A 15,238-nucleotide genomic window follows, 5' to 3' on the forward strand; every position below is an offset into this window, starting at 1 on the left:
AGAAACAATTGGTAGTGTGAGTTATGACGATTAATTGTCTGTTTTAGGGCTATGACAATTAATTGTTTCTTTAAGGAATTTCACAATATTTTTACTCATTTAACTTGAAATATATAAATCAAATAATAAATAAGGACATGGGATTTCATTTTAAGTCTTTAAAAACGTATGAATGACATGAAAAATAATGTTTTAAATATCAAAATACTTACAATACTTCAAATATGTCTCTCTTTTTGGTCATCTTTAGTTTTGGTCAATTTTAAATGTATATCGTTGTTTTTTTTTAATCATATATTTAAAATGTTATATTTTTATAAAAAAAATATTTTTTATATTTTATTATCTTTATATAATATGTTATTATATTATGCAATATTAAAATATTTCTGTCCAAATTTCTGCACTTTCACACACTATTTTAATGCTCTGATTAAACCACGAGCCCTTATTTGTCATGAAGCAAAACTTTTGTGATTTTGTTTAATCATTTCATGTTTCCTCCTCTGTGCCACTGTGTGAATGAACCAGTAACATTTGCCATTACACGATCGTTTAATGTGAAACCAGAGCGCTTTGCGCTAACTGTCACAGTTTTTTGTTTATATTTTCGCGGTAGTATGGTGCGAGCCTCTGATAACAGTGCACGCATCAGATTGCTTGAGTTTAACTGAATGACACACAAACGCACTGTTCATGGCATTTATACAGTATATTCAATTAAAATTCCCTTATTTGGGCATTAAAATATGATTGGAATTAGAATGCCCAATAATTGCAGTCTCATATAACCGCAGTTAGATCGCATAACCATGATCAGATGGTTATTTAATCGTGACAGGCCTAATGTCAGATAAATGTCAAACTTTAATAGCCCACTGCTAACAGAATTTGATTAGCTACATTTCCTTTATCATCTCAAAACAATTGCTAATACACTAATTACAAATGTTTGTACGTGTGTCACGGATTGAGGTGTTTGAGGGAAGGACCCAAGCACATATAGGCAAACAATGAGCTTTTATAAAAATAGACAGAAAACATACATAACAAAAACTCTTTTGATGGAGAAAAGAAAACTAACATAACCAAACTAGAATAAATACAAGAAGTACTGAACCGACAGGGAAGGCAGACAGTAAACACAAGCACATGACGACAGGAGCAAACAAAACAATCCATCACAGGACAGCAAACACAAGGCGCTAATATAAGGAGAGAAATCAAACAGGTTAACAAGGGGCAGGCGAAACAACTGAACTAATAATGAGCATACAATGAGGTATGACACAAGACTGAGAGACACGTGGCAATACGGAAACAAAACAAAGCCACACACTCTCACAGACATAAACACACAAATGAGCGCATATCGCCAGAGACTACAAGGCAAAATGCCGCCATGGCAAACGACAGACGAGATGGGACATTTGTGCGAAGGTTCGGCCACAAATAAACAGGTACCAAGACAGAAGCGGCAGAACCAGGAATGCTGGTAATGATAGGGGAATGGCCTTCATGGCCAGGAATGCTGGCAGTGACTGGGGAACAGCCCCTGTGGCTGGGAGCGCTGACAGCGGCATGGGAATGGTCTCTGTGGCCGAGGATGCCGGCAGCAGAAGGGGAACGGTCTTTGTGGCCGAGGATACTGACAGCGACTGGGGAATAGCCTCAATGTCCAGGAGTGCAGACAGTGGCAGGGGAATAACTCTGAGGCCGAGGACGCTGACAGCGACTGAGGAATGGCCTCCTTGGCCGTGAGTGCTGGTAGCGACTGGGGAATGACCTCCGTGGCTGGAAGTGGTGATGGCGACAGGGGATCGGCTTCCAAGAATGCTGGCAGCGACTGGGGAACGACCTCCATAGCCAGGAGCATTGACAGCAGGGGAACGGCCTCTGTGGTCAAGGACACTGGCAGCAACTGGGGAACAGCCTCCATGGCCGTGAGCGCTGGCAGCGACTGGGGAACGGCCTCCGTGGCTGGGAATACTGGCAGCTGGAGAACTGCAGCGAGAACGCCCGCCGTCTCCTGGCAGTCGGCAATGGAAACGAACTGAGGGGTTGCATCTGACCTGTTCTTCCAGCTCCTCCGTTTACGGGTCATAGGAGGACTGGGGATTGGTCTTGTTCAGGGTAGGATGATAGTGTCCACCTGGGGAAACCTCTCCTGGGATAGGAGTGCATACACCCTGCACTCGAAGAGATAGTCAAAAAAGTCCCAAATGCTCCAGATTCTCTATCTCCCCCAACTGAGAGGTTGTTCGAGGCAGATGTTATAAACCTCTTTCTGATCAGTCTCATCATAATCCATTGCAATCAAAAACTCACATGCAAAGTCCCTCTCCTCATTTCCCCTCTTATGGACATTGCGAAGGTGAACAACTGAGTCATGCGCTGACGGAAGGAAAAGTCAGTTAGGGGCAATGGAATAGGTAGATGCCCACTGTGCCCCTGAAGTACTTTTATATTTATATATATATATATATATATATATATATATATATATATATAGATATAGATAGATAGATAGATAGATAGATAGATAGGTATAAATGTATTTAGAACCCCAGTAAGCAAGCCGAAGGCGACTGTGCAAAGGAACACAAAACTCCATAATATGTTGATTAATGGAGGAAAAGAACCCTGGGTGGAACCAGGCTCACTGTTGGGTGCAGTTCACCTCTGGCCAAACAGGATTGACATAATACCATAATAGTTATTTATGTGCAGTGCAAGTCATGATTTAAAATTAGTAAACTAAGTAAGTTTTATGGGCCAGTGTTTAAACAAAGATACTGTAAACTGTAAGATTAATGTCTAATGTCTCTGAAGTTCATCCTGGATTAACTGCAGAAGTTCATATAGATGCAATTGTCCTTTGTTAGACGGCTGATAAAGTCATTTGTTAGCAATTAATTGATAGTCTAGGTATTCCATTTTAAGTGTGTAGTCCATCATTAGACCAAGGTGATGCAGGCGGAGATCAGTGATGTGCATCGCAATTCAACCGGCATGTCATTTCGTTGAGGTTCAGGCAGTGGCATATGAAGTATACCATGTCTTGGTTGAAGTTGGCATCAGTTCATCCTCTGAAGTCCATCGTAATAAACTGAAGTGATGTCTGGCTGGCATGGCTGCATTTAGTCATTATCACTCAGAGGCACATAGCAGTGGAGTCCGACACCGAGCAGGACCGGAGCGGGGTCTGGCCGGCTCTGGTAACCTCGGGATATAAATCGGGAGGTTAGGACAGGGAAACAAATAGAATAATATTAGTGTATATTCTACAAATATTGGAAAAGTGATTTTCAGAGGACAGATTGGTATCAAATATATAACACCTAAGTTCTTCGCTGTAGAAGACAGTGTAACAGTACATCCATTGAGATTGAAATTATATTTTAGCTGTTTTTGGTCCAATAATTAGCACCTCGGTTTGGTCGGAATTGAGTGGAAGGACATTTCTGAACATCCATTGTTTGATTTCATTGATACACTCTGCTAATTTGGAGAATTGTGAAATTTCATTGGGTTTTGAAGAAATATAATCAAATCAATCAAATTGTCACTCAACCATATACACAATTGCAACAGTGGGTGAAAGTCTTGGGTATAGTTCCGAGTAACATAGCAGTCATGACAGTGACCAATTTACAATAAACATTAGATTTACACAACACAATTTACATATCTAAAATACACATAATTACAACACAATATACAAATAATAATATGCAATGTACAGTATACAATACAAACAATATAGAATACACATACACACAATATAGAATACACAGTATACAATAAAAATAGTATATATAAAATATACCATAGGTTGTATAGCACTGTATTCAGGCTGTCGGTTGATAGTCAGTTGCCAGTATGTTTTTAAGAGAGAAAATAATTTATGACAGTCCAGTGGAAGATTAACCCTCTGGGGTCGACGGATGCGCCGGCGCGTCCTGCTGGATTTTTTCATCATTACAGTGGAAACAACATAAAATTATCCATCATTTTGTGGCATACAGATAAGTGTAAGACATCATTAGAGACTATAAAGGGTCTACTTTTCTTGTGTACACTCACAATAACAACAAAACCTTGTGCTTTTGTAAAATAAGGGAAAAAAAAAGGGTGAGCTAACAGCAATCTGAAACACGTCACAAAAATGAACTGAAACTCCGTGAATACTCATCAAAAAAACATGAAACATATGTCTAAAGAAAGCTTAAAATGTCTACTTTTAAATAAAACAATTCAAATTTAAAACAAATATTCTCCTGCAATGTAATTTGTATGAAACAAAGCGATGTACAATTTTTACTGGCTCAGCTAATTATCTGTAATGTGATCCCACCCACCTGCTAAAGCAGGTATTTAAATTGTTTGCTGTATAATATAAATATGATATGTAATATGATATAAAAATAATATGAATTTTTAGATAATATTTTAACTAGTGTTTATGCTGCCTCATTATCATCAACAGAGCTTGTGCTTGCAAATATGTGTTCAGGTTAAATGAGTAAAATGCACTTTAAATATGCCCATATTAGAAAATCAGCATATTATAATGATTTCTGAAGGATCATGTGACACTGAAGACTGCAGTAATGATGCTGAAAATTCAGCTTTGATCACAAATGCATTTTACAGTATATTCAAATAGAAAAGTGTTCTTTTAAATTGTAAAAATAGTACAAAATATCACTGTTTTTACTGTATTTTGGATAAAATAAATGCAGCCTTGGTGAGCAGAAGAGACTTCTTTTAAATGGTAGTGTAGGTCTATAATTAAGTAAAGTCTTTATGTAAAGAAAATGTATAGTCAGATTACTTCTTTTAACTTAAAACTTGATTTTCATCATTAAGTCTCATCATATTCATTATCTTTCTGTCACATTCCTCATTGATGGGCCCAGGGGAAGGTCTTTGTCTCCTCAGGTGTGAATTACAATTAATATTCATTATAGTTCACGCCTCCTCGCATATGACTTTTCATTAAAAGTGTCTTACAAAAGATAAATGACTATATTGTTTTGTATGAATGAGTGATCAGGATGGTTTTCACATCATTTTGTAGCAAAAACTCTAGGGTACAAGATCCAGTTCTCAAAAGGCTTGTGGACAAATGTTGAGCCTTATTGTATGGCCTTATTTCAATTACTTAAAAAATGTGTGCATAAAATTAGTGCATAAACGTTATTTTCTCAAAAATACAAACATGTACACACATGTTGCTTTACATAGTTTGATTGGGGGAAGAAGCTGTAATGAAGTTTGCTGCTGCGGGTCATGATCGTTGGTGCAGGTCTGTCGTTGGAAAGAGATCCGTGCACTCAGCTCTCAGAGCTTGTTGTCCAGAGACTGAACATTTGCCAGTAGAATACTGGGTAGCTGGGGTCGATTTGCATGACGTCTTAGTCTGATGAGAACGCCGGCTCTCCTTCCCCTTTTCCGGCGGTGTTTCCGCAGCCAGGCTGCCTAGACAAAGGTCTCCGCTGGAGTGTTTGAAAACAACGGGTGAGCATTGAGGTATTTAAAGTCCGGTTTTTAGTGTGCTTTTGCAGAACCAATGTCCAAAAGTGTTTGTCTATCGTATACAATAAGGCAGACAACATCCAAGACAAAAACATAAGAATTGTAGACAAAACAAACAAAAAACTGCAATATTGGGTCGGAGCTCACAACGCAGCAGTCATACTCGGCGCCATCTTAAACATTGAACAATTAAAGTTGGGTATCATCGGCATAACAAAGGAAACTTATTCCACAATTCCTGATAATATATCCCAGGGGAAGCATATATAAAGAGAAAAGAAGAGGCCCTATAACTGATCCTTGTGGCACTCCATACTTTTGTTTGATTTGACAATTCCTTGTTTACACAGACAAAGTGGTAGCAGTCTGCTAAAAAGGACCTAAACATGCTAATGCAAGTCCACAAATGCCAACATAATTCTCAAGCCTATTCAAGAGGATCTATTGTGTCGAAGGCAGCAAGATCTAAAAGCAATAGATGAGAAATGCAATAAACTCCTAGTGATGTTGGGCTGTGATTTGTGTGTAAAAACTAGTTGGGTTTTGGGTGTAGGCTTGTTTAGCCTGGTTTTATTTTATGTCCTATGGTAAATTTACCACTACAGTTATGACCAATGTTTAAAAACACACTATGATGTTATTTAATAAATCAGACTTCTCGTTAAATTAGGGTGTGTGTGTGTGTGTGTGTGTGTGTGTGTGTGTGCGTGCGTGCGTGCATATTCAGACTCTAATTATTTTACATTTTTAATGGTGTGCAAATAATAACAACATTCTACTGCAAAACAATGGGTATGTTTACATGCACCCTCATAATGTGATTACAATGTTTAATTGTTTAAGGGGATACTGCGATTAAACTGTTGCTCATGTAAACAATATTGTGATTATGCTAATAATCAGAGTAATGACAATCACAGGAAGATATGTGGGGTAACTCCTATTTTAATCTCTTTATACTGGAATGTAAACTTTAATCACATTTCTCTGATCCACTCTGACTAAAGTGCACCTGCGCCAGTGCTGCAGATGGATCTGATGATGTTACACTCAAGCACAAGCTCAAAAACATAATGAAAAAAATGCTGCTCTTACTTCTCGGCTTCATGCAAAACGGCAATTTCTAGCATTGTTTTCCAGCAGTGGTGCTCCAGAACTGCAGAATCTACAGCCCCGCTGCAAAAGAAAACATATTTTCCTGAGTTATAAATGTCCATTTACAATTGACAATATTCTTGGGCTGGAATGAAGAGTGACATTGTAAAGCATATTTATCTGATGTTTTTTGTAAAAGAAATAGTAAAATTGCACTGTAATTTGATTGAAAACTGTGGAGACTGAGAATCAGAACCGCGACAAATGATCATCACAGTCACTTGAAAAGAGAAGAGTGCCATTTGATGGTGACACACCTCATACATTTGCACAAGTGAACAGAACTGCTAATAACGTATCATAAAACACTCACTATGATGCTGTGAACTCTTTCCTAAGTCCTGAATTAATGTTAAGATATTAGCTTTAATTTACCTTGGAGCAAATATATGTGTCCTAGCTGATGTTAAACGTGTTCATATGGGAATGAGGAATGACAGTTTATTCCATAGGATGCTCTTCTCGATATTTATTTAAAGATTTTTTTTTTAAAAGAATGAAAATACACTGCATGGATCCACTTTAGGTACCTCGTGTAACTATTACAAGTGATCTAGCAACAATGTTTTGTACATTTTGTAGATATTTTTTGTCAAAAGCTTAAAACTGCACACATTCCTCCCATAGACTCTCATTGGAAAAAGCAAGCGCTTGTCAGAGAAATGGAGCACGGCTACAGTTGCTAGGATAGGATTGGTCAGAAACACTTTTAAGGTGGGATTTAGCGAAGGGTCAATTCTTACATAATTTGCTTATAACTTAATCTCATGCCATCCCAGATGTGAATGACTTTCTTTCTTCTGCAGAACACAAAGATTTTTAGAAGAATATCTCAGCTCTGTAGGTCCATACAATGCAAGTAGAAAGCTTCAAAAGCACAACGGCATCTTAAAAGTAATCCATAAGGCTCCAGTGGTTAAATCCATGTCTTCAGAAGTGATATGATAAGTGTGGGTGAGAAACAGGTCAATATTTAAATACTTTTTACTACAAATCTCTACCTTTGACCAATAGGGCTGAAACTAGTCGACATTATTGACAACACTGACAATAAAACATTTTCGTCAAAAATGTTGGTTGTTGAATAGTCGTTTGATCTCATTTAACGTAACATGAGATCATAAACTCTAATGATAACGCACAAGAGCAGCATTGCAGTTCACACCTGAATGAGGAGAGGAAGAATTACACAGCTCACAGTCCAGATGCACTCTAAACTTTCCAAACAGCTTCAGGTGATGTAGATCACAATGTATGAGGGAATAATACAAAATATGTAAATAAGCTTTCTCATTGAGGAATAAGTGGAGCTGGAGCTCCGCTGAAGCAAAACATGCATGTCGATTGTCTTTAAAGGAAACACCCCAGTGTTGCATCTTTAAAAAATGCAGTTATAATCTTAAATGCTGTTATATTTCATGCGTTAAAGCTTTATTAAAGTTCAAATAATATGGAAGCAGATCACGTAAATAACTACAAACTCCGAAACTGGCATTTGTCTGTGCGGTCAGCGCCTCTTCCATGAGCTGCGTGAAGTGTCCAGATTGAAACTGCACCCAGCTGATACACATTCTGTCGAGTGAATGTTATAACTTATTGTCTCATGACTTATTGAATCATAATACAGTATGTCTCACTGTGCATTTCTTATTGGGAAGAAAATTGGCATTACACAACTTTATTAGAGTGAGGTTTTTTTTTTTGTGAGTTAAAGATGGATTGAAGTGAACAGAAAGGTGAGAGAGGGAAGTCTTCATCCCATAATACACTGAACAAAACACGTTTTTTATTTATTTTTGTTTTGGCTTGTTTTCCAATATAAATATCAAAAAATCCTTTAAGAAAAGATGCATTAACCAGATGGCAGGGTGGTCAAACATATAAGATATTAAGAGAATAGATCTTAAATACAAGTATATGTCGTCTTTACTGCACTTGCAGAAGCATAACCAAGTGAAAAAATACTCTAATATACAAAATACACTTATATTTAAGATACATCCTCTTAAAGCAAGTCTAAATATGTTATATGTTGCTTATCAAGTAAATGTATCTTGTTTTAAGAATTTTTAGACAATTTTAAATGGAAAACAAGACAAAAACACCTGATAACAATAGCATTTTCAGCAGTGAATTTCTTTACTGAATTAAACACAAGCTGAATAATCGGTTAAGAGCTAATGATTAATCATTGCAATAATCGTCGAATAGTCGAATAACCGTGCTTATAATCGTTAGATTACTCGATTATCAAAATAATCGTTAGCTGCAGCCCTATTGACCAGCACCAACCAGTAAGTGGCGATATGCACAAAGATGTGAATTGACCAAAGTCTAAAGAATATGGAAGTGAAAGTTGAGATTTATAGTAAAAAAGTCTGTTTCTCACCCACACCTATTATATTGCTTCTAAAACATGGAATTAACCACTGGAGTCCATATGGATTTATTTTATGCTGCCTTTAAACTTTTTGGAGCTTCAAAGATCTACCCACCATTCACTTGCATTGAATGGGCCTACAGAGATTAAATATTCTTCTAAAAATCTTTGTCAGTGTTTTGCAGAATACAGAACACCATAGACATTTGGGATGGCATGAGGGTGAGTAAATGATGAGAGAATTTTCATTTTTGTGTGAATTATTCCTTTAAATTGAACAAATTTTTTAGTATGAGTAAATATTAAAAATAAAGTTCTTAATGGAAGTAAATAAACCCTGAAAACCTGTTCTAATGATGCTTTTCCTCACAACGGTTTCCTCTTTGTATGTGTTTTGCAGATGTCATGGCGGCCAACCTACCGAAGCTCCAAGTTTCGAAACGTCTATGGCAAAGTGGCCAACCGAGAGCACTGCTTCGAAGGCATCGCAATCACAAAGAACGTCCATGACAACCACTTCTGTGCGGTCAACGGCAAGTTCCTCGCCATAGTTACGGAGAGTGCGGGAGGAGGATCCTTCGTTGTTATCCCGGTCACTCAGGTAACCATGGCGACAGTCCTCCTGCCCGGCCATACTCCGCTCATGTGCGTTTCCTCTGGACCATTTTTCTTACGGCTACTACTAAATGAATGACTAACACAATGTGGGCGGTGAGACAGGCACAAACAGCAGCATGTTAGGAATGATGCTAAACTTTCAAGAAAGTTACTTTGGCTATGTTACATGCATTCACAATGTTGAAACTGGAGTCATTAGCTGTTAGTTCAATTCATGTTCACAATTCACTGTGTAACTTGGAACAACTTAGAGCAGTTGTGCCACTCAAGAGGTCTTCCAATCCTGAGTAAATTACAGAGCAAACATGCCATCATAATATTTTTCTTTTTTTAAAACTGTATGACAGGCAAGAGACAGTTGCAGCAGGACTAAATGTTAAAAATGGCATGATTAAAATAAATAAATAAAAACAGGTAAAACCCCATCTAAGCTTGTTAGCTGGTCTTAGCTGGTCACCCAGCCTGGTCAGTTGGATGGTTATAGTCGGTCTGGGAGAAACAGCACCAGCTTTGCCAGTCTTGGTAACCAACTTAAACCTGCCATCCAGCTTCACTGTTCTGTTCTGATCACTGTTATCACCTACATGCTGAATAGAATAATGTATTCCCTGAAGGAAAGGTATCTCTTTCAGGAGGGTTATATTCTGTCCATATGGCACAAATTAGTTTGTCAAATGAATTAGCAGAACTTGCAAACTTATTTTTACTGTTGCTTTTGCCCTATTGCCCATGTTTATGGCATTCTTTGCTGTAAGCTTTAAGAACAGTATGCTATCATCATCATGCTTTAAATGATGACTCAAGTTCCTCACCTTGTAGCTTGACCTGCTTTAGATATTAAATCTCTCCTTCACCCTGTTTACAGGTGAGTAAAATATGAGTATTGGGCAAAGAGCAGATGCTTTCCCTTTGATCTCTGGCTTTAATGCTGTAAATTGGAAAGCACTGCGAGTTGTAACCTCCTGGCCACTGAAACTGATATTACCATGGTGTAGGCCAATTATTGTGAACATCAATGTGCTTTGGCTGGATCAGAGTATAGTTTCTTATGTCTGCTTCATTAGGAAAGATAAATGACATGGGTAGCAGTCATAACATATAATATTAAGATAAAAGGCAAGCTACTGCATTCTTAAGATATAAAATGTAAAACATTCAAAGGGGAATCCAATCTTCCCTGCATGTAACTGAGTAGCACAGTCAAAAAGACTGACACAAAGAATGGCACAGCCACAAAGCCATTTATCATTGGCTTGACAATGAGATTTTAGCATGTCCAGTCCTTCCTCCCAGTCATCTCCTCTTTATTCTTTACTTCTGTCCCTCCTTCTGGGTGTCCTTCCGGTCACGCAACACTACCCAGTGTGCCTACATACCCTCGGTCAGAGTCTCAGCCAACTTAGAGAAACTATCAATAGCACTTTTGTGATAAACATTCAGAGTCATCCAGTTAATGTGTAATGTAGAAGGCCAGCTTTGTGCCCTTTTATGCCCTTAATATGCTCATTTTGCAGAGTGCGTGACTCCAGCTAGGCTCCCAGGCCTTGAAAGAGCAGTTGACAGAGTTCAGTCCCTCGGACTTCCGCATATGTGCTCCTCTTTACACATCATGGGGATAAATTTTCTCCCATTTTCGTCAATCACCCTCTCTCTTTCTTTCTTTCTCTCTCTCTCTCTCTCTCTCTCTCTCTCTCTCTCTCTATCTATTTATCTATCTATCTCACTCTCACTGTCTGTCTCACTTTCTTTTTCTCTGTAGAATCTGACATCATTGCAAAGTTTGATTGCATAAAATACTTAATGGGAAATGTTTTGCCACTATCACTGAAATCTGACATTCATCATATGTGGCTATTTAAAAACAAATAATAATCTCACCTTGGCTGTATGATATAACCAAAGATTTTAACTTTTTGAATGATCAAAAACCAACATCATGCCCACAGTTTGTTTATTAACAACTTATGATGCCGAGGCCATAAGTTGACCCTGAATGGTCAAATAATTTCCGTCTGTCTATTATGAGATCAGCAATAGTATATTTTCTGAGAGAAATCCAGACACATGGGAGCAATATAGTGGTTGAACGTTGGCTTTCAAATAAAATTCCTCAGGACAAAGGAGCTTTAGTTGTGGAATAGAAACAGCATACTGAAGACACCATGAGATGGCCCAGAGAAAAAAGAGCATGAATAGAATGCTGTGGTATTCACAATGATGTCATTATTAACTATTTAACTATTTGGAAACACAATTCCTTTCCTTGACCTGCCAGGCAGCTGCTGAGAGAAATGTCTCAAAATGGTAACGTGTTACAGGGTTTTGTAAAGGTTTGGGATGATATCAGATTTCTTAAATAATGAACTCCCCTCTAAACAAATTGTGCAAACACACACACACACACACACATAAGAGGGAGTCTGGGCCATCTGGCAACACTGATAGGAAACTGCCAACTGGACTACCCTGCCCAAAAGCCCTTATAGAAATTTGTCCAAAAGCCCTTTTTACTAGACCCACATCCATTTTTAAATGTCACTTATTCACAACTGCGTTCAAGAGCCATGGAAAGGTTTAGATTTAGGAGTATGCTTAATAATATTAAATAGCCTAGACTTTAGAGAAGAGTAGTGCTGGCCAGTCATGACTGAATCAAAAGCAGCACTTTTCTTGTGATGTGGTAGTGCAAATCTAGTGTTAAATCCAACTGTGCATATGAGAGTGGTTCCACACTCTTTTATTCTCCTGCTGTCTCTAAATATCTAAGAATGATAATTTGTTATTAGGCAGGCACTCACAGCAAAGTTACTGCATATTTGTGCATGGAAACATTCTTAATCTCTGCATTAAACATGTATTTTATTTTTTTTTAAACCTAACCATAGAGACCTAAAGCACGATTTGAAGCAGAACGAATATGTTATATACGGTATGACAGAAGAAAGTAATTGTCACATTTTAGTTGATGTGGGAGAGTCGAAGTCCTAACAGAATTTGTGTGGTTCGGTGTGTGAACATACAACTGTAGGCTTTCTGTGATAATAAAGGAAATAGCATTATAAATGAATGTATTATTTAAGCAATATCACATGAGCAAGAGTGCGATATGGCATTACATCAAATTTGATCGCAGTAGAGTGATATTGCTTATATTCAACAGTTCAATGAACATGTACATTTAACAAAATAAGGGAAAACTGAGTACGGTCATAAAAACTAATTTGTGCATGAACTAATTTCAATGCGGGGGATCAGAATCTGCCGTTGCTGGTTCAAACCAAATGATGAGTCCAAGCCTCCGTTAGTAATTCAAAAATTTTACTTCAGAAATAGTATCACAGTTGTGCTGTTTCTACCAATTTATTGGATAAACAAGGATGGATGTGTGTGTGCATATGTGTGTGCATATGTGCATGCATATGTGCATGCGTGTGTGTGTGTGTGTGTGTGTGTGTGTGTGTGTGTGTGTGTGTGTGTGTGTGTGTGTGTGTGAACGTGTATTTATCACTTTGTGGGGACCAAATGTCCCCATAAGGATAGTAAAACCCGAAATTTTTGACCTTGTGGGGACATTTTGTTGGTCCCCATGAGGAAAACAGCTTATAAATCATACTAAATTATGTTTTTTGAAAATGTAAAAATGCAGAATGTTTTCTGTGAGGGTTAGGTTTAGGGGTAGGGTTAGGTTTAGGGGATAGAATATAAAGTTTGTACAGTATAAAAACCATTATGTCTATGGAAAGTCCCCATAAAACATGGAAACACAACATGTGTGTGTGTGTGTGTGTGTGAGAGAGAGAGAGAGAGAGACGGAGCATGTGCAATCACCTGTTTCTGGAGATCAGCTTTCTCAGTGGAAAAATAGCTGTCCAAGCGGGGGTAATTCTCCCTATTTCGCTATAGCCGATGTGCAAGAATCTTTCACTATAGAAACCGCAATGTCCTCCATCATTTTTAACAGTACTTTTTCTCCAATCTGGAAACTCCAGTTAGAGGTAAGCTCCTTCAGTTTGTGTAATTAATCTGTCTGTTGTGTCTCTCAGCTGTGATGAGCCGTAATGCTGAAGTTGTTCGTATAAAGCCATTTAAAGATATTTTCTAGCTGTAGTCATGTAGTACGTATGTATGTAAACAATGACTGATAGATTCACTTCACATCACTAACTGCTCATATTGCACACCAAAATTATCTTTTGCCACCACATGCTGGCTAACATATGTAATGTCAAATAATAAAATAAAAAAATACATATAAGAGACACTTGCACAGTAACTCTTGCACTACTCTTACACTTTATTTTAGAATGGCACGAACACAAGCGGAGTGATGCACACACAGTGAAGCGTCGGAGCGTTGATGGTGTGAGACCATCAGTGCTCATGGAACGTCTCTCGTCCAATCAGATTTGAGGACCGGAACTAACTGTTGTATATTTGACAATAATATATGAATTGCCTAAGGTCTCCTTATATTGTATTCATCAACCATTGAAAGAACACAAACAATTGTGCAAATTGTATTTCTGGGCTGGCCCATAACAATGTTTTTGTGAATCTTATATGATTAGCAGTAGATGATGTAACAATAATTGTAACAATAATTGAAGTGTGGCTCATCAAAATCTGGGGCCGGTTGCATAACATTTTTTAGACTAGTCTTACTAGTTATTCGTCTTAAATTTTGATCATAACTTTTTCAGTCAGTTGCATAAAAACTTAGATTTATAAACTCTAATTTAAGACCTAAATGTATGACAGCACACCCCTAGGCTAACTTTTGTTTACATTTTATGTTGTCGTGGAAAATATCACCTGAGCTAGTGGGGGCTTCTGTTGAGGGATTGAAATGTCTTCACTTGAGATTTTGTCATGTGTTTTTGGCCTACTAAAGACAGCTGTGAGCTTTTTTCTATGCAACTGGCCTTCTATGGCGTCTTTAGCTAGTCAGACTAATTGTTAGAAGAAGTCTTAAGTTAATGGCTATGTTTACGCAACCAGCCCCTGGAGAACGTTTCTGCTTCAGTTTGTCCACAAGGATGCACCATGTTTTGGCACCATCTTTCTTTTACATTACATTATCAATTTAAAGGAATCAATTGTATTTCAAAGATTAAAGTTAAAGAATATTTATAACATCAATACAGACTTATTGGAAATCTAGACCTTGGCACATCCACTGACATCATAATTAGGATAATCACATGGCTTTACCCACTGCATCAAATATATTACTATCCTTATCTCCTTTTATCTCCTGCGACTGCAAGATCACAGGCAGTGACTACTGAGAGCCTGATGTCAGGCCAACACATCAGTGTCAACAACCCACACTGAAAATCAGTGTAAAAGCCATCATGTATACACTGTAGTGTAAGAAAACATTTGCAGTACATTAAAAAAATCATAAAACTCTGCAATGACTGCATTTCATTGAAACCCTGACCTATAGATGAAGACTTCCTAAACCAGCCCACTCCGGGTGCACTCAAGCTTGTCCTGAACTACAAATCCAAAAAAGTGTCATCAAACATTCATGACATCATC

The 15,238-nt window shown here is 37.8% G+C and overlaps 1 protein-coding gene across 3 annotated transcripts in view; it reads left to right on the forward strand.

The window, feature by feature from the left end:
• Positions 1–15,238, forward strand: part of LOC127634292 (coronin-2B) — a 66,970-nt gene that overhangs the window by 39,651 nt on the left and 12,081 nt on the right. For 2 of the 3 annotated variants that reach the window (XM_052113906.1, XM_052113977.1), the window contains exon 2: positions 9,477–9,677. In XM_052113906.1, coding sequence (XP_051969866.1) covers positions 9,477–9,677 — 201 coding nt within the window. Of the gene's footprint in view, positions 1–7,323; positions 7,411–9,476; positions 9,678–15,238 lie in introns of all 3 variants that reach the window. The other variant, XM_052113821.1, reaches the window with a different exon arrangement.

Source organism: Xyrauchen texanus, chromosome 1 (genome assembly GCF_025860055.1).
Source record: "Xyrauchen texanus isolate HMW12.3.18 chromosome 1, RBS_HiC_50CHRs, whole genome shotgun sequence".
NCBI lineage: Eukaryota > Metazoa > Chordata > Actinopteri > Cypriniformes > Catostomidae > Xyrauchen > Xyrauchen texanus.